Source organism: Stenella coeruleoalba (assembly GCF_951394435.1).
Source record: "Stenella coeruleoalba genome assembly, chromosome: 6".
Classification (NCBI taxonomy): Eukaryota; Metazoa; Chordata; class Mammalia; order Artiodactyla; family Delphinidae; genus Stenella; species Stenella coeruleoalba.
The window spans coordinates 47258612-47278436 of record NC_137151.1 but is presented as its reverse complement, the minus strand read 5'-3'; the positions used below and the strand labels follow the sequence as shown (position 1 = coordinate 47278436).

Here is a 19825-nt window from a genome sequence, read left to right as displayed (position 1 = left end):
GTTTCCATAGGAAGTTTTATGTTTAAAATGATATTCAAGAAAGGCATGCACAAATAAAATTTTAGAAGAAACAAATTCAAAAGCTCATAAACCAATCTGGTCTTTGAGACTAAAATGAGTTGGGAAACACATCAACATACCACTGTCTCCTCCAGCCCTTTGAGGTCCTCTCTGGCTTGTTCTCTTTTATCATTGAGCAATCTAAAAAACAGAAAGGTACTGTGAACCACCAAAGGGGCATCAGAGATTCTTACAGATACCATCTGCACCTGCAGATAAGTCAACAAAACAAACCAACTCACCCAAATGGCCACGGTCTGTTTTTAAATTGGCCTGACCTAACCTGAATATTTGGGTATCTGAATCACCAAAGCAGACTTTTTAAGACTTTGCAGGGTGGTGGGGGGACTTCCCTGGCAGTCCAGTGGTTAAGACTCTGTGCTTCCACTGCAGGGGGCATGGGTCCGGTCCCTGGTCCCTGGTCAGGGAACTAAGATCCCGCGTGCCGTGCAGTTGGCAAAAAAAAAAAAAAAAACTTCGAGAGGATAAGAGAAAACAGAGGAAATATTTAAAGCACACTCACAAGAGCTTTTCCAGTTTCATTTCTCTCTCTTGGTCCTCTATTTTCAGCTTGTTATAATCAGAACTGAGCTTCTCCTGTTCCAGTTGCAGTTTCTGATTCAAACTGAAATGGAGAGGAAAAAGCAATACATTCCACATCAGCCTGAAATTCTGAGTCATGCTGCTAAAGACGTGGTTCTGTTCTAACCCCATTAGCCCTGTGCAATAAAGGCGGCAATTCTGGAAGATTTGGAGGGATCAGAGAACAACCTCACAGCTTCCTCCCTGCCCAAGTGAAAATGAAATTTCTGGGAACATCTAAGAGGCATGAAACATAAGGCTTTAATAATGTATTTATAGTTGGCTTGCGCAAGAGCTTTGGGAGGGAAAATAATGAGATGGGAAAGGAGCCGATATTTTAAAACAGAAAAACAGAGCCCAGTGAGAGTTCTGCTTTACTGCCCTACAGATGGTACACACGCACTCCCAGAACCTTATTTGGCCACTTTGACCTTCCCTTCCTCTCTGGTCTGACGCTCCAAAAACACCCCCTAAATCTAAATCCCTGGCTGACACAGGGACAGTTCTGTTCTGTGAAGTCTTGGGGGCGAAAGGGGGCAGTGGGCAGAGAGGGGAAACAAAGAAAGTCCAGGGGCTGTTGCAAAAAAGAAACTCACCATCGAGTTGGGGGTATTTGGTCACCATTTATATCAGCCCGGTCCTTCTAAAACCTTTCATACGGCCATGCCTACATGACTGTAGACAACAGATTATACACTCTCTGAAGGAAAACCCATGTAAAACGCAAAGGCCAAGGAAATGGCCCCACTTGTCAACTGACTCAGAGACCCTCCATCTCTCTCACCTTCCTTCCCCACCCTCCCCTTCCAGCTGAACAATCTGAGGGTGATTCATCAACATAACAAATAAGAGTCACACTTACAGGGGAAAGCTCAGCGTAAGTGGGAGCATGGGGGTGGACCAAAAGAAGGGGAGAGGCGAAGCTAAGTGCTTTCCTAGGGAGACTGTGCACAGAGCCCCGACACATCATTTACATTTTTGCTTTTAAAATGCAAATGTGCTGTGTGAGTATCTCACGGACATCGAGAGAGAATTAAACTCCAACTCCAGTTAGATTCTTGTTTAGCAGCGTGACCCTAAGGAAATCATTGAATCTTGCTTCCCATCTAGAAATGTTTCTTCATCTATAGACACAGAGAGGAGGGAACCTTGAGTCTGGACCTGGGGTGGCGGGGAGGAGGAAGACAGGGGAGGAGGGTGTCAGTGGGTGGAAGTGTATTTCAATATAATTGGTTTTCTTATGTCTTTAATTGGGGGCATCTAAACACAGCCTGGGGACTTGTGTTGATGAGGCGGGAAAGTGAGAGGAGTGGGGAGGGATAATTGCTGAGCAGGGGGCTCTTCAGCAGCTGCAACAGGAGAATGGCCTTGAGCCCAGCTGCAATGCCCTCGAGCACAGACAGACACACAACAGCACGGGTCCCTAAGGAGTGTGCACCTGCAAGCAGGTGTCTCTGGGGTGTGCAGTGTTCACGTATGTGTTGGGCTGAGGCAGTGGGAGCTGACTGTCTTCTCTGGAGCATTTCTTAACCCATCAGAAACCCTGAATCAGAAGCAATTCAGGGTCTTTGGGGGTCTTTTTCATCCTCTCATAGGAACAGCATCCCCACCTTCTGAGGTATGTGTCCGCCCAGCTGAATCACCAACGTGCCCCTGCTCCATGGGGACCAGGCAGGGCAGCTGGACCCGCCTGCCACCTGCCCACCAGAGCCCCCGGAGGCTCGGCTCCAGTTGGGGAGCAGACCGCAAAGCATCACGTCCAGCTCGCTGAGGCACCAGGGCAGAGCCCAGGGTCCATGGGGCGGGGAAAGAAGAGACCTCCAGGCTGGCCCAGGGGCCGTGTCTGCCCCAACGCCCCACGAGCCCCCAGGCCGACTCACTCCCGAATCTCATCGATGATTTTCTGCTTCTCCTCGATTTCATCTCGGAGTCTGGACAGCTGCTTCTGATGAGCTTCCCGGTGGCTCTCCATCTGCTGCTCCAGCGCCTTCTGCAACCCAGGCCGGGAGAAATGTATCAGCCACTCGTTGGCTCTCAGCCGGCTCTGTGACAAAGCCCTTGTTCGCTGTCTCCTACCCCATATCCCTCAGCTGTCAGATCCCCAAACCGGGGCCCTCAGAACCCACCGTGCTTTACAGGGATAAGAAAACTCAAGGATCTGTTATAAAACTGAGTGGTCCCTACGGGCCAATTAGCCCATTCCATGAGTAAAGGGTCTCCCCCTGACCTTCTATAGCTCATCTGAGCCACACGGCTTCTCTCGCCAGGTCAGTCAGAGGGCATGGACCTCTTACCACCTGGGTGACCTCAGACAAGCCATGGAACCTGTGGGAGTTGCACTTCCTCACCGTAAAATGTAGATAATTTCCCGGCCCTGCCCACAGCATGGATTTACAGTGATAGTCAAAGGAGACCTTTCCACCAAAGTGATGCAGACCCAGGAGAGGGGTTTGCCTAAAGCTAATCAAAAGTTCCACATTTTCTCCTATTTCATTGTATCCACCTAAAAATCTTATTTCCCAATCATCTTTCCCACTTTTCCTTTTCTGTTTAAAATGTGACCAAAAATAAAGATCTCTATGTTTAAGATGAAAACTCAAATTTGGGCTGTTTCGGGCGACCATTCCTGCAGAAGTTGTGCCGAGTGGCCCCATGCAGTGACTGGAAGGTGTGCCCTCTCCTTCCTCGTCATGAACGGGAAGAGAAATGTACCAACACAACATAACTACTATCTACAGACACCTCGGGATTCCTGGACACCTCCACCTCCATCTCATTGCTAAGCCCAGCCACACTCTGCGAGCAGCTCTGATGCCCAGCCCCAGTCCCCACCCGCCTCCCTCCTACCCTGCCACACACATCTCCGAAGGAGTTGGATTTTCCTAGATCAAGCAAATCCAGTCCAAACATGGGCTGGGCTTCTGGAAGGGGCTGCACACACACCTTCATTTCCTCAGCGTCCTGCAGCCGGGTCAGATGTTCCTTTTCTTTATCCTGGAAGCTGACTTCATGCATTTTTTCTGTTTTGAATTTTAAACGATGATTTAAGATTTAACTGGCAGGACTCACATCCAAAAGTAAAAATTAGAAAACGAAAAAAGAATGGGGTGAAACATCAGCTTATCTAACCAATTACAACCGTGGTAGAAAGGAACGTGCCTCTGAAGGAGGACTTCTGGCTTTTTAAATCAAGGCTGATCTCTCCTGGGAGATTATCGAAGTCCCTCGGGGACAGTGGCGATTGGAGGGGAAGCGCTAACTTGGAGCGGGTTACGCTGCAGCTGACCTAGCTGTCACCTCACGCCTCGGAGGACTGGTTCCCCGCCAGGCCTGGTGAGCTACTCCTGGGCAGCACACGTAAACGTGCTTTGTCAATGATAACGAGCTCTGCTAATATTAGTGGTGTTTGGATTCGCGCCACTATTAGAGTTTCGGAAAGAGCTAATTTACTTCCCATGGTATTCTCTAAGAATCTGGAGCAGGAAAACAACCTAAGGATAGGCACAAAGAAAATAGAAATATAAAAGGACACCCTCCAGACTAAACAGGAAGGCCACGCCTCCTACTGGGGGCAGGGCTGTTACGTGGCACACCTCTGGGAGGGAGGGACCAGTCCCATCCTATTCTTGGTCAGTGGCCCTCCCTGAGCACAGCCCGAGGTGGAGGGAGCAAGAGCGTTTGGGACAGTGACATTCAAGTCATTAGGTATTCTCTCTAGTCTGTTTCACTTCATTTCAGCTCTTCTTGCTTTGATTCCATTTCCACTCAGTGGCACCACTGCAGAAGCCATTTACCAGAGGGAAAAGTTCTTTTCCATGTCAAGTTTTGGGTGGAGTGTTCTGTTCCTTACACCCCCTATGACATAAAGAAAACCTTACAAGGTCAAAGCGGGGGTGAGTGTGCTCTCTTTCATCGTTAATTTACTTTGGCATTTGAAGCAACATGTATTTACTGGGCAAATGACTCTACAACAATAAAGGACATTAAAAAGGATAGCATCATCGCCAATCCTATTACCCTATCAAAACCATTTCCTTTCAAATATTAATTTACAGGCCTTGGGACATAAGCATCTATTGATTTTTAAATGTTATAACCACAGTAAAGACGAAATTACATATTAGGATGTTTAATCTAATGCATTATAAGCACTGCTGCATGGCCTTCACCTCCAAGATGAAAAAAATTGTTCTTTTAAACAACATACCATAGTTCATTTAACTCTTGGACATTTAGGTGGCTTCCTTTCTTTTTTTTTTTTCACTAATATAAATAATTCTGCAATGAATATAGGAGATTTGAGGAGCAAAAGGTATGAGAAGTGTTAGAATTATTAATATGTATTTTCAAAATGCTTTCCAAAGGGACTCTACCAGTTTTCGTTGCAACTCATAATATGATCTGTATGTTCCCGTTTCACCACAACACCTACATTCTTAATCCTGTTCTGATTTCTACATTTCTAGTCATTTCTCTCAAATCTCTTCTATTTATTCACATTTATTGAGTGCTTCCTATGTGTTGGGCACTTCCCTCAACAAAGGGGGTCAGGAGACTGCCTGGCAAAGGAAGAGCTTGTTCAAAGGATGAGGGATGGGGCTTCCCTGGTGGCGCAGCGGTTGAGGGTCTGCCTGCCGATGCAGGGGACACGGGTTCGTGCCCCGGTCCGGGAAGTATCCCACATGCCGCGGAGCGGCTGGGCCCGTGAGCCATGGCCGCTGAGCCTGCGCGTCCGGAGCCTGTGCTCCGCAACGGGAGAGGCCACAACAGTGAGAGGCCCGCGTACCGCAAAAAAAAAAAAAAAAAAGGATGGGGGATGCAGGTAAGCCATGGGTGCAAGTTCAGGCTTTATATTAAGAGTACAGGACACCAGGGAAGGGTCAGAGGCCTGGGGTTGGACACGAGGTAGAACTTGATTTTGGAATCCTCCTTTGGAATACAGCACAGTGGTCAGCCTAGAGCAGGCTGGAGATGAGCTCCTCGGTAGATGGATGTGGCCATAATTCTTAACTAGGATTAACGACAGCGACAGTGAAGACGGAGAAGAGCAGAACCAGAGAAGCCCCTGGCAGGTCGAATGGACAGGCCTTGGGGACAGACTGGACGCAGGAGGTAAAGAAGGGAGAGGATTCTGACTTGGGCAGCAGGGTGGACTGAGGGAAAATGGCAAGAGGAGCAGATATGGGGTGGGGGCAGTCTTCTAGACGTTTCTCTCCCCTCCCCGCCCCCGCCCAATTATGCCATTGTTTTCAGTAGACCTAGAAATGCTTTAATCGAGCAAAATTAAACATCATGAGTCCAGCCAACCAGAGAGTGTCTGATTTAGGCTGAGAGTCAGACACCTGCAAAGTGGTCGGTTACTCACCTTGGGCTCGGAGCTTGGCCAGCTCTTCACTGAGCGAGTCTTGGGACTCTTCCAGCTGCCTCCTCTTCTGCTCCATGTTCTGCATGTAGTCTGTCAGGGATTTGATCTTGGCTTCATGCTTTAAACAAGTGAACAGATAAAAGGGAGCAGTGAATGACTACCAAGTGGCCATCCTGGCTCGCCCGGGACTGTCTGATGAGACAACGCAAGAGAGGAGGAGTTCTTGAGTCCTTTTTCTGAGTCCCAGCACCCAAATGGTGCATATTCTGCCCTTTGTTTGGGATCTGTCCTTTTTCTTCCACGTGCTTCTCTGCTTCGCTCCCCACAGACCCACTCATGGCCGTGCCCTTCCTCACTGTCCTCTTAAGTGAGATACCGAAGCCCAAGCTGCTTTTCCTCCTTACAGAAAACAGAGTGTGCTGGAGGGAAAGGGACTGGGAAAACGTCCAGGCTGAGGGCTTCGTTCTTTGAAACTGCACCTCTGGATTTCTTCTTTGGAACTCAAATATGATGTCTTTTCTTTTTCTGTCTCTCAAACGCACCGATTCCTGTCTCGGGGACTTTGCATTTACATTTTCCTCTCCCTAGGAAGCTCTCCCCAGCACCCTCCCAGCCATGGTCCTGGCTGGAACCTTATCACTCAGGCCCCGACATTTTCTTATAGCACCTAACTTCTGCTTGATTTATCTATTTTTTTTCCCTACTTGTTAGCTCCATGAAAATAGAGAGTTAATAAATAATAATGGTGTGAATGAATGAATGAGAGCTCGTGACTGAACAGGGACAGTTGTCACTTCTAGGCAGATGGAAATATGCAAACACTCCCCGCTCCAGATCTACAGGGTTCATATTTAGGCAGGAACACTCTGGAGACTGAGCTCTAATCTAACGAAATAACCTCTGGGAAATGGGACCCTGTTGGAGCAGTTGTTTTATAAGCATAGATTTTGGTGACAAGGATAAGTGTAAACAAAGGAGATAACAGCATTTTAGCTGGAAATATTTTGTCAGATTCCTTAGATCATGTCAGAAAATAAAGAGCCAAGAATTCTCTTACTTTTGAACCCCCGGCAATTATGGCTGAATCTTTGGCTTTATGTAAATTGTAGCAGAGTACAAAATAGCACCTAATGGAAAACTGTATTTGTTGCTAATGCAGAAAGCACCGTCTAACTAAAACCGCCCTAATATTCTTGACTCTGATCTCATATACCCTGAGTGAGTGTCACTCTAAGATCTGGGCAACTGTCCTGGGCCCTACACTTTAGAGCACCCCACTTGGGCGGTCCTCTGGCTGCATCCCACTCCACTGAGCAAAGTTCATATGCCAAGGGAGCGTGCCCACCTGGAGCCCACATCCTCTTCTAGACCACAGTGAGTCTGGGAAACTAGAAACTCCTTACTCCAATGGCCCTAAGGCCACTCCCAGGACCAGCAGTGCAGCTCCCATCATCCATTTATATAGATTACAGCTGACTCAGTTACACACTTCCATCAGTTCACAGAACGTGCAGAAGGGACTCGACGTGGACATGGAGGCTGGTACATCCAGATGGAAGGAGAGACACTGGGCTGCAGGCCGCAGGGCCTCTGTCTGTGCTCTTGCCTTGGCCTCCAAATATTAGGGGCCTCCGGAAGCACATGCTCTCAGTGTAACAGGTGATCTGGAAATCAGACTTGAGGTGTACTATGTCCTAATGTTTAGTGTTTTTCCTCTCAACTTTCACAAATTATAAAAATGTCAAACAGTAAAGCAAATGCAGAAAAAGTAGTATAAATTTCACCCATGAACCACTCTAATTTATTAACCATGTCCCCCTATATTCCTGGTCTTATCTATATGAATGCATATTTTGCCAAGTTGCAAGGCATAGCATAGATCTGTAACTCAGCATTTTCATTTTTACTTAACTTTATATAATTATACTTTCCAAATGACTGGTTTTTATCAGTTTTTTGTAAGAGCTGCATAAATCCTTCCATGTCACTTTATGTTATTAGTCTCTCAATAGATAGTTGCCTATTTTATTTAATTAAAATGAAAGTAATACTGCACTAAACATCTTCCATATAAATGCTAATATTTTTAATCAGGGAATGATAATACCATATGAAATGAAAAATTTTCATTTTCATTATCAATGAAAAATGCTATAAGTGAAATTACTGGACCAAAGTATACTTACATTTTTATGGTTTTTGATTCCCAAGGTCCTTTCCAAATGGACTGACCAAATTATACTTTTCTCAATAAATTTCACTATCACACACCAGCACTGAATAATCTCTTAAATATTAATACATCTTTGCTTATTTATATTTATAAAATGGAAGCTTGATGTTTTAATTTGCATCCCTTAGATGATTATGGTAGGAGACAAGGAGATGGTTCTATGATGACACATCCCTATGTTTAAAAGCGTACAGGATGAAGTATTTCTTTGTCTGTTTCTCAGCACTGTCTGATGCGCCATTCCATACTGGTCTCTGTTTACCCCAAATGACTTCAGCTGTTTTAATACCTGGGCTAAGGCAGTGAGTAGCACACACTGGACCACTCACAGAAGCCTCAAGCCCAAACACCAAGCTCAGGTATCAGTGGCAGGTCAGAAACGAGGCTGCTGTTTTCTGAAAGCACCTTACTAAAATGAAAATACCCTTCTAATGGAAGAAGAGTAGCCTTACTCATTGAGGGGATGACATATGCCCCAGGAGCTTGAAGATTCCTTCAAGGCTTTGAGTTCACACACAGTTTGGTTTGAGTCCCAGCTCCGCCTTTCACTGGCTATATGAGTTTGGACAGTATGTTTAACCTTTCAAGTCTCATTTTCCTTATTTAAAAAAGCAGGAACAATAATAAAACCTGCAGGCTTCCCTGGTGGCGCAGTGGTTGGGAGTCTGCCTGCCGATGAAGGGGGCGCGAGTTCATGCCCCGGTCTGGGGGGATCCCACGTGCCGCAGAGCGGCTGGGCCCATGAGCCATGGCCGCTGAGCCTGCACGTCCGGAGCCTGTGCTCCGCAACGGGAGAGGCCACAGCAGTGAGCGCGCGTACAGCAAAAAAAAATAAAAAATAATAAATAAATAAAACCTGCCCATCAGGAATTTTTTAAAGATCAAGTGAGAGGGGCTTCCCTGGTGGCGCAGTGGTTGAGAGTCCGCCTGCCGATGCAGGGGACATGGGTTCGTGCCCCGGTCCGGGAGGATCCCACATGCCGCGGAACAGCTGGGCCCGTGAGCCATGGCCGCTGAGCCTGCGCGTCCGGAGCCTGTGCTCCGCAATGGGAGAGGCCACAACAGTGAGAGGCCCGCGTACGCAAAAAAAAGATCAAGTGAGAGAATGCACGTAAAGTGCTTAACATAGTATATGGTGCGTTGTAAGCACTCAGTAAAAGGTTAACTGCTACTACTATTAATAATAGTAGTAGTGATGGTAGTTTCTGTTGTCCCATATTAAATTGGACCTGTGGTAGAGATTAAAAGACGAAAGAGTGTTGCCTTAGCTGATAGGAGTTTTAGATGCCACCTAGTCTTGTCCGTTCATTACATATCTCTACCTATCCTACCTACCTACCTACTTAGCTAGATAAAGATATATAGACACATCCTTTAATCAGGGACTGAAGGTAATCCATGTAATTCACACAACTAAACCTAGCCTTAAGAAATAAGCCTGGGCTGTCATTGCCTAGGAGGCCATGGACAAGTCTTACGTAAAGCAAAGTCCATCAACTATCCCTGTTATGCACCATCGGCCCCAGTAAGAGCACGGAGGAAGCAGATTTTCCAGAGCACAAGGGTGTGAAATGAGGAAGAAAGGCGTGGCCTACCTGGGAGATGAGCAGCTGGCAGGCTGCCAGCTCCCGCTCACTGGCGTTCATCTTCCTGTTGGAGTCCATCTGGGCGCTCTCGAGCTGTTTACTGCGGTTCACCAGAGATTTAACCTCCGACTTCATCTTGCTGATGTACAGCCGGGCCATGGTGAATTCCTCCTCGATGACTCCATTCACATCTGCCAACTGAGCACAGGAGGGAACACACTCAACTATGCCTACAATTTCCAGAGGTTCATGGGGGCCCTGAAACCTGTCCATGGGAACTCAAGATGTCTGTGGATTTCTGGTTAAGAAACCCTAATTGGAGGACCACAAGCTGTTTTCTCTAAAAAGTACTATACGTTCAACCCCAAGTTCTCTGAAACCTCGGGTACAACTTTCCATTAAAAACCTCTACTGGGGGCTTCCCTGGTGGTGCAGTTGTTAAGAATCCGCCTGTCAATGCAGGGGACACAGGTTCGAGCCCTCGTCCAGGAAGATCCCAAAAGCCACACAGCAACTAAGCCTGTGCGCCACAACTACTGAGCCTGCGCTCTAGAGCCCATGAGCCACAACTACTGAAGCCCACGCGCCTAGAGCCTGTGCTCCGCAACAAAGAGAAGCCTCCGCGATGAGAAGCCCATGCACCACAACCAAGAGTAGCCCCCCGTTCGCCACAACTAGAGAAAGCCCGCGCACAGCAACGAAGACCCAATGCAGCCAAAAATAAATAAATCCTCTACTAACATAATCTTCAATTAACCAGGTTTTTCATTACAACTGATTTTTAGGATAAAAGAGATGACAGAAGAAAAAGACACTGAAATTTTAAAAAGAGATAACTCTGAAGAGGTGTTCCATTCAATGTCTTACACCTTACATTTCTGGAACAGCAGCAAAGCCCAGTGTTCCTAAGGTGACTCTGAGTCCCCATAAGAAGGCAAATCAAAATTCCAATTATGTTCTCTATAAGCTGCTATCCAGAGAGGCAAGCAGTCTAATAGCTTGAATATGTTTCCATAAGCAAGGGTTGAAATAAAAAGGATTTTCTATGTAGTCTTCGATTAAATAAAAAATCTAATGACTAAGAATGTGCTATTACCAAAAGTACCTCTGGATGAAAATTTTCCTGCATAACTTCTCAGTACTACCCATCTGTTTCCCTGCCTCTACCCAACTGTCCCTTCCAAGCACACAGGAATCTAGATCACCTAAGAATAACATGTAAATCCACCTTTAGAAGAAAAGATTCTGACAACCAGCATTCCTGTACCATCTCATGTTTGTTGTCTAATTTTCAGAGTTCTACTAGAAACAAACACTGCTGCAAGCTACTTGGGATAAAAACCCATTTGCTGAGAAGCAGAGATGGTCTTGAAGGGCAACTGACCACAGGAGCAAAGCAACTGTGTGAATATTTTGTTTAACCACCAGAGGGCATCCTAGCACCTCAGGAGAAAACAAGAGCCCTGTCCAGTACCCAGCCCGTGAACAGAGGCTTCAGTTGGTTCTAAGACAATGATTCCAACTACGGTTTTTTGATGTTCCACAATTTGCTGCCCACTTTTGTCATCATTACCGTCATTAACTCATCGTATGACTATTTTTTCAGTAAACATTTAAGAGCTAGGAATATGGAATCGTGTATCAACTGGAAAATTGGTAGCAGATAGGAAATACGCTAGACAGTGCTGAGTGCCTGTAATTTGGTGTCAACCTTCCCCTAAAAATTCCACAACAGTATTTGTTAAATGACTCCAGTGTCCGTCAACACAATGCAGAATCTATGTTAACAGCAAGAAAATCCACGAGCATCAATATCTGACTCCATCTTACTTTGGTGGAGGTTCTCGCTAATCAGTTAGTTACATTTCTGACTGCCAACGATTTGCCTAGCAACACCACTCCTCATTACATTCCTTTTATAATCCAATACTATGGAGGGGAACGGGTGAGAAAATCCCTCCATCTTTAAGTTCGGTTTTGTCCTTCTGCCTTTGTGACTGGTCCAACGTGGAACAGAGATGAGAAGCTCATTCTTTAGCCTGACCAGGTGTGCCTGCTTATTGTCCTTCTGTATAAAGGTAAGGGGACATCCATCTCTTTCATGTGGAATTCACAACCTACACCATCTCCTGGTGGGAAAACATTGCTGAACCAAGAGGTAGAGCATCATGAGCAGGGAACAAACACCTCCTCCTCTAAGGCTCTCCTTAGATGAGGACACTTTGTATGCTATGCCCAGGTGCCATGTGAATCGGGCAAGAGTGAAAAAAATGTACAATAATGGGCTCCCTCCAAAGTGAGAGCTGGATATTTCTTCCCCCAAACCAGAACCATAACTTCTAAAGCCTACACTTGTCCTAGGAGGTCTAAAGGGAGATTTTGAATCCACACCTGATGGAAAAAAACAATACTCCACACAAATGGTTTTAACTGTAAGGTTTCCTACCACTTATGAGTTCATATATTTAGTCATGTTTAGTTCAGAGTTTTCAGTAATTCCAGTATATACTGTTATTTCAAAAAGAAGAATCAGAGTTTGCTGCTGCACTATTATTTCATAACTCTCCCCTGGGTCTGACAATGACTCCACTGTACGTACTGGACTGTGCGATCCAGTCCAGTCCTGACTAATCCAGCAGAAGAGGCTGCCTCTCCTTCCATCTTGCCTGTATGGAAGGAGTCGGCCCCCACGCCCACCCCATGACTCTAGAGCATGGAGCAGCTGAGCAAGGTGCCATTTCTAGGTCAAGTAAAAGGTACGTGAGGTGACTTCACATTCTAAGACCTAAAAGTCATAATGGGACTTTAAAAAATCCTTTAAAAAAAAAGTGCTCAGAATCGTCAGGTTTATTTATAAGTGCAGTACAGAGCTAAGGTATGATACAGTTGCTTCCAAGAGCTTGAGGGGCAAGAGGGGATGAAGAAGCAAGCTGTCCTGGGGGTGGGGACGCCAGTCACCCTTCTGGCTGGGGACTGGACCTCAGACCCCAGCCCCAGCAGACCCCAGGCTGTGTTGAAGAAGTCGGTGGAAAGGGAGCTGTCGGTGATGAAGACTGACTTCAGACCCAGGATCTGGAGCAGTTTTATCTGCATCTCTGGTCCACCCATAGTCAGGTCCCTGATGGAGCCGGGGCCCAGGGTCTGTGTCACCTGTTTGAACTTCTTCACCTCCACCTCAGCCAGACCTGAGGTCGAAAGAAAATTAGGCAGCTAATCCAATCCATCTCGTTCACGCTACCTCAACCTGCTATTCTGCCTGTGGCTAGGAATCTGGAAATCTTCGTTTTAAAGAAAGACTGGTGACATCGGAACATGAAAGGAAGGGGAGGCTCGCTAATAAACCTGAATAAAGTCAACACTAGGTTCATCTTGTCATCAGCTGCTCTCATCTTGTTTTGTTGACTTAAAGTATTGCCTGGGCTCTGAAAATGTTTCCAGATGTGACTGAGCTGGAGAAATATGGGTTCTTCTGTTTCCTTGCTGTTTAGGCCCGTCATATCCTGGAACTGAGGACTGAGGGAGACTCCAACACCTATCTTTCCCTCTCACCCCAGAGCACTATTAGGAGGGACCTTGTGGGCACCGAACAACATGTTAGGAATAAAAATACAAGATCACTGAAAAAGATTTCCTTGATCTCGTTTTTTAGATCAAAAGAATTATATCAGTTGAATACTCATAATCAGTAAGAAAAGTATCTGTACCCACAATGATAGATCTAAGAAATATACACATAACTCATGCAATTCCTGAGCTGACAACCTTCAAGATTATCTGGACTCATCTTGCCTTTTTTTTTTTAAATTTTATTTATTTATTTGTTTGTTTTTATTTTTGGCTGCGTTGGGTCTTCGTTGCTGTGCACGGCCTACTCTTCGTTGCGGTACGCAGGCTTCTCATTGTCGTGGCTTCTCTTGTTGCAGAGCACGGGCTCTAGGCACGCAGGCTTCAGTAGTTGTGGCACGTGGGCTCAGTAGTTGTGGCTTGCGGGCTCTTGAGCACAGGCTCAGAAGTTGTGGCACACGGACTTAGTTGCTCCACGGCATGTGGGATCTTCTCGGACTAGGGCTCGAACCCGTGTCCCTTGCATTGGCAGGCAGATTCTTAACCACTGCACCACCAGGGAAGCCCCTCATCTTGTCATTTTACAAATTAGGAAAATGAAACCCAGAGAAGTAAAGTAACTTGCCCAAAGTCACATAATTCCTCCCCTTTAGCTCTCATTGCCCTAATGATTAAATCATAATTGTAAGAAAGAAAACCAGAACAATTAAGAATATGATGCTATATAAGTGAAAGTTATCAATGAACTTAGTTACCAATGAAATTAACTAGGGCATCCGATTTCTGGAATCCAAAAATAACTTAAAAACATTGAAAGTATTTAAAAAATAATCTCAATCATACTTCATATCCCAAAGGTAAGGACTCTTTTTTTTTTAAATTCCAAAGCACCCGGACACTCCTTGATTTCATTAGCATTTTTCATCAGCTCTATTTTAGAACTCAGCATAAAAATATCTTCCTTTATCATTATCAGCAGCAGGCACCAACTTCCCATAAATCAACTGTACCTTCACATTGCGAGGGCCATTTAATCACCCCAATCTCAGAAGTTTATAGCTCAACACCAATATATGCTTCTAAAAATAAATCCTCAAATACAAAATCACTAAACTGGAAAGGATTAATCTTATAGTACCTAAGAATTCGACGCTAAAATTAGATTCATTTGCAAAGATTCATGAAATATTCAGTTACAATACAGGTTCCATGAAAGAATGACTGGGTTTACAAGAAGCCATATACTCTAAACCTAGATCTGTTATACCATCGAAGGAGGACTTTCAATGTTTCCCAGAAATGTCAATAAACGAAAGTAATATGGGGAGGCTTCTCTAGTATTTAACAAACTCAACTCAAAACCTGAGTGTTCCCACAGAGCAGACTGACGTAGAATTTGGCCTTTTAAAGGCTGAAGGGCTAAACTCTAAGAATTTGGTTTTAGGGACCTGTGACGAAGCTGAATACTATAACACTATTCCCTGGCTGGATAAAATCCACACACGTTTAATCAATGGATACTCCCCAGAAGGCGCTGAGTGCATATAAAGCTATGGTAATCAAAACAGTGTGGTACAGCATAAAGATTAGATCACTGAAATAGACTAGAGAGACCAGAAATAGCCCTACACACTTCTGGAGGTGGCAGACATGCTCATTATCTTATTGTGGGGATGGTTTCATGAGTGTATACATATGTCAAAACTTCTCAAACTGTATACTTTAAATATGTGCAGCTTACTTTCCGTCAATTATACCTCAATCAAGCTATTTTGTTTAATGTCACTTTCTTATTTTCCAACGTCCTCTCTATATTGTGGCAAATTGTTAATTGTTCTCAGATGATAACATCGTTTATTCTCTTTTCTCTCTATTCCTAACTCATAGACAACGTTACACCACCCTCTTTCTCCCCATCTCCCTTACATCCTTGCTACACCAAGGTGCGCCACCCAAGGGGTTAATCATGGTTAGTTTAAGCCCATTATAGTAATACTATTTCTCTTTGCCTTCCCAGCTTCCCTTGAAGTTTGAGGTGACCGTGTGACCCAATTCCGGCCTTTATAATGTATAAGGGGATGTCTATTGGGGATTTCTAGGATTATAGTTCCCTCCTGGATGAAAGCTGGCTGCCTTTGCAGCCCATCCTGCCTTGGATGTGGTTGTGTGGGGTTGTGATGATTGGTGCTATGGACGCTATCTTGCTACCTTGAGATAAAAATCTATAGATGTGAAAAGGCAATAGGCTGAGGAAAGCAGAAACAAAATAAAGAAAAGGCCTGGATGCCCGACATTGTTGAGATACTGCAACAAACCAAATTTTGCTTCTAAAACTTCAAGAAGCATACGAATGACCTGGGGAATCTTGTTAAAATGAAAATTCTAATTCAGTAGGTCTGAGGTGGGCCTGAGAGTCTATAGCTCAAACAAGTTCCCAGGTGAATGCAGATCACAACCTGAAATAACAAGATTCTAGACTTCTCATATTGTGAATAATTAAATGTGGCTTTATTTTTTTAAGCCACTGTTAGAATCCTATTACTTCCAGCTGAAAGCTCTCCTAATTCATACTGATGGGTTGGCGATTTTCACTCTGTTGCATTCTCATAGAAAAGGAGAAACGTTTCTGAGGGTAGAACTTTTGCTTAACGTATCCAGTCCCAAACCTCTGTGACACTGGTATGCAACTTTGAGGAATAAGCCAACTTACATAAGGCCAACCAAGATTCGAGGACATTTCCTATAATTGAAAGGTAAATGTTTCTCTCCTCCTTAACCAATCATTTACTTAGTCATTCAATCAGCCCTTCGTTCGTTCAATCAAATATTATCAAGCGCGTAGCAGATGCAAAACACTGTGCTAAGCACTGGATACTCAGGAGAATAAAACACAGCCTCTGCTTGCTTAGAATCATGCCATCACACGAGCAGGTAGAGAGGATACAAGAAAGGCTAGCTTACAGTCTTGACATCATTGGTGCCAATAATTCCTCCTATCTCCCCCAGATCCTTCAGCAGCAAATTCAGGATCTCGGTAGCCCTCTTTTTCTGGTGATTGCTAAGCTCCTGCAGCTGGCTCAGTTCTCTTTGTGTGGTTGTCAATGTAGTCTGCAAAACACATTTTAACAACAAATGAAAAGGGTCACTCATCAATTTCACACACATGGCATTACAAAGAATAACAACAGAATGTAGGGTAGCGTTCTTTTATCATTTCATGTGATTTCAACACAAGAGCCCTTTTCATCCAGACTATAGTATAGCACTGCATTCTCTGATAAGAAAAGGAATTTGTCTTGGCCTGATATGTCATTTGTCTGCATATCAGACAACAACTTCCAGGTCAGTTATTAAATAAGTTATTAAAAATAAATAAAGCCCAAAAGGAATCCTTACGTTTATTCTGTGTAATCATATCGTCCTACCTACCAAATGTTGTTCTGTTTCAGTCCACATTCTCCAGGGTCTAAACATACCTGCAAGCATCCCCACCTCCACTTCCAAACAAAACCTGCTCCCTGGGACCACTTCCAAATTCCCATCTGGCTTCAAAACAGATGGGTCTGGGAGGCCCAAAGGGACATTAGTGAGTCTCGAAAACAACCTAGAAAAAGTCTTTTAATCTTCACGGTGAAGCTGAATTGAACACTTCACCTAGTTTCAAAATTGGTCTGGTTCAACTGGAGACGGCTTCTTAATATATAGCAGACGCTCCATTTTACTGCCAAACACGAACAAATCCACCTTTCCCATCCTTCATGTATGTTACCCAAATGTATATATTTTTAATTAACAAACTCTCAACACCGACAGAACAGCCATCTTTTGGTGTCTTGGTACTAACTCAGCCAACAAAGAAAATAATTTCCCTAAATTATGGAGTTGTAGAGGTTAATGCAAAGACATTCATGTAATTCTTCCATATGCAGCTATTTTTACTAGAGCATTTTTACTAGAGGACTTTTAATGATACGACTAAAAATAGCACTCTAAACCAGTCTAGCAGTACTTTGGTTTGACAGAAAATAAAACCTGTATCATGGAAAACATTTCATTGTTTTGGGAAGCAACTAGTACCAAGGACTAGTTAAAGAATCTGACAGAAAACCATAAGCAGAGAAAATCTAAGTCTCCTCCTTTCCTACGTGACTTCTGCTTTGTTTCTCTGGTTCTTGTTTTTATTTTGGCATTGCCGCTGCTTCTTTCATTTTGTTTTTAAAATCCACAGAAGCAGTAGTTCCCATCTTGGGAAACATTAAAAAGTCTTCCTTCGTGCAGCTGAATGTATGGAGTAAGGAGCATTTTCTATCAGCTCTACGGTCAGCAGATCAGAGCTTTCCTGCACCATCTGCTACTTCCCCTTGCCTGGGAGGACTGGCTGTTTTCCACAAAGCAGGCTGGGCACAATCCCATGACACCAGGCCACCAGGCCAAAGTGCCAAGGGCAGCCAGTTACAGCCACTCGGCTTCCCACCACCCATCTTCCAAGTAGAAAAAGACAAAATGGACACATCCCACCACCAGCCACCTCACCAAATGTTCACTGGCCCTCTGCCACTAGCTCACTGAGCAGAACCTGCAGCATCTTTCGCTGGGAGAATCTGAAAATTAGGAAATGTGAAGACTGAAACACTGGCTGAAAAGGACAACAGACAAACCAGGACAGCTTGGTCCTAGGCGAGGATAAGAAGCTCTGGGGAAGGAATGGACTGCATTCAGGAGGGTGCAAACAAGGAGAGTGAAATCCAGACCTTCCACAGGTCAGCCACTCTCCCCTGTTAATATAATATTTTGAGACTTATTTGCTAAGATTGTAGCATATGCACAGGTCCGTGCTAAGTGCTTTATGTAAACTGTCACTAATTCTCACGCCCTGAAAGGAACATGTTATTATCACCATTTTTACAGATAAGGAAATGAATACTCAAGTTTATATGTCTCGACTAAGGCCTAATAGTTGTAAAGTCAAAGTTTTAGCTAGGGTTTTTCTGGCTCCAAAGTCTGTGCTCTCTTGACTATCCTACAAGTCATCCCTGCTGGTGTTACAAATCCCCTAGATATAAAACAGTTCTGACATGCAGTTCCGGGGGGAATGGACAAGTCACTTACACAAAGTATTTCAATAATTGGAGGATTTCAAAGAATGCATCTTTGCCTAACACTGAAAAACCACTCAGCCAACTGCCTTGCTACATACAGTGTCTGTCAGCAAACATTAATATAAGTACACGATTGGCTGCTGAGGAAGTCCTGCCCCCTACACACAAATGCTCCAACCGTTTTCTGGGCCAGCTCATCTGTCAGCTGCTCATTGGCCCTGGTCTTGTCCTCCACTTCCTGTGACTTCTGGTCGTAATTGACAGCCAGCTCCTCCAAGGCCTGGAGAACTTCTTTCACCTCATCTTTGGCTGCCTCATTTTCAATCTGGAGACGTGTCAGCTCCTCCTGAATCTTCTCATAGTCTCTTCTTGTAGAAGCTAAAAGCTGGGGAAATTAGATGGCATGGAACTGGTGAATCGAATGTTCAAGAGTTTATACTCTGTGCTCTATCCAAAATAAAGTAATTTTTTTAAAAAACAGATAAAAGAAAATAAGTTGAAAAGCTCAGGATAACTAGAAATGCTACTATATATACAGATGCTAAATGAAAAAATAGCATATTGTTTTGAAAATCTGTTTCTCTTTCTTTCTAATTTTTCTTTCTTTCTTTCTTATTTAAAGCTACATAGGCTTAACTCCAAGAATTGATTACACATCAAAAATCACCACACACACACACAAAAACAAAAACAAAAAAAACAAAAAAACAAAAACACAGGGCTTCCCTGGTGGCACAGTGGTTGAGAGTCCGCCTGCCGATGCAGGGAACACAGGTTCGTGCCCCGGTCCGGGAAGATCCCACATGCTGTGGAGCGGCTGGGCCCGTGAGCCATGGCCGCTGAGCCTGCGCGTCCAGAGCCTGTGCTCCACAGCGGGAGAGGCCACAGCAGTGAGAGGCCCGCGTACCGCAAAAAAAAATATAAATAAATCACCACACTTTGTAGCTGGCTGGCTATTCCACAAGTTGAACAGAGGACGAGGAGGAATCATTTCCAAGGACTATAATAATACTTACATGGCTTTTTACTATTATCATTATTTCACATTGTAAACAGGTCGATTTTAGAGTCAACCAAAACAGTATAAAAGGGCAGTCACTAATTTTTCTTAATATTCATCATGGATTATAGAAGAATATACCCAAACATTAACACTAGTTAAAAGTGAATGACTGAGCTTATGGATACTTTCATTATTTTTGTGCTTACTGTATTTTCTGATTTTCCTGTAATGAACAGATATTGTCTTGATAGTAGAGAAAAAAAATATTAAGAGTTTTAACTGTAACAAAAAGGAAAGGTTATCACAGGCAGTTGTACCAAGTTGGAGATGAAA

General features: G+C 44.3%; 1 protein-coding gene across 2 annotated transcripts in view; it reads right to left on the bottom strand.

Moving 5' to 3' along the window:
- Positions 1-19825, bottom strand: part of KIF5C (kinesin family member 5C) — a 166732-nt gene that overhangs the window by 28340 nt on the left and 118567 nt on the right. For both annotated transcript variants that reach the window (XM_079925007.1, XM_079925008.1), the window contains exons 14-21: positions 18668-18874; positions 16352-16498; positions 9836-10024; positions 6008-6125; positions 3586-3662; positions 2523-2632; positions 584-685; positions 141-201 (exon numbers count right to left, since the gene is read on the bottom strand). In XM_079925007.1, the coding sequence (XP_079781133.1) occupies positions 141-201; positions 584-685; positions 2523-2632; positions 3586-3662; positions 6008-6125; positions 9836-10024; positions 16352-16498; positions 18668-18874 (1011 nt within the window). The remainder of the gene's footprint in view (positions 1-140; positions 202-583; positions 686-2522; positions 2633-3585; positions 3663-6007; positions 6126-9835; positions 10025-16351; positions 16499-18667; positions 18875-19825) is intronic.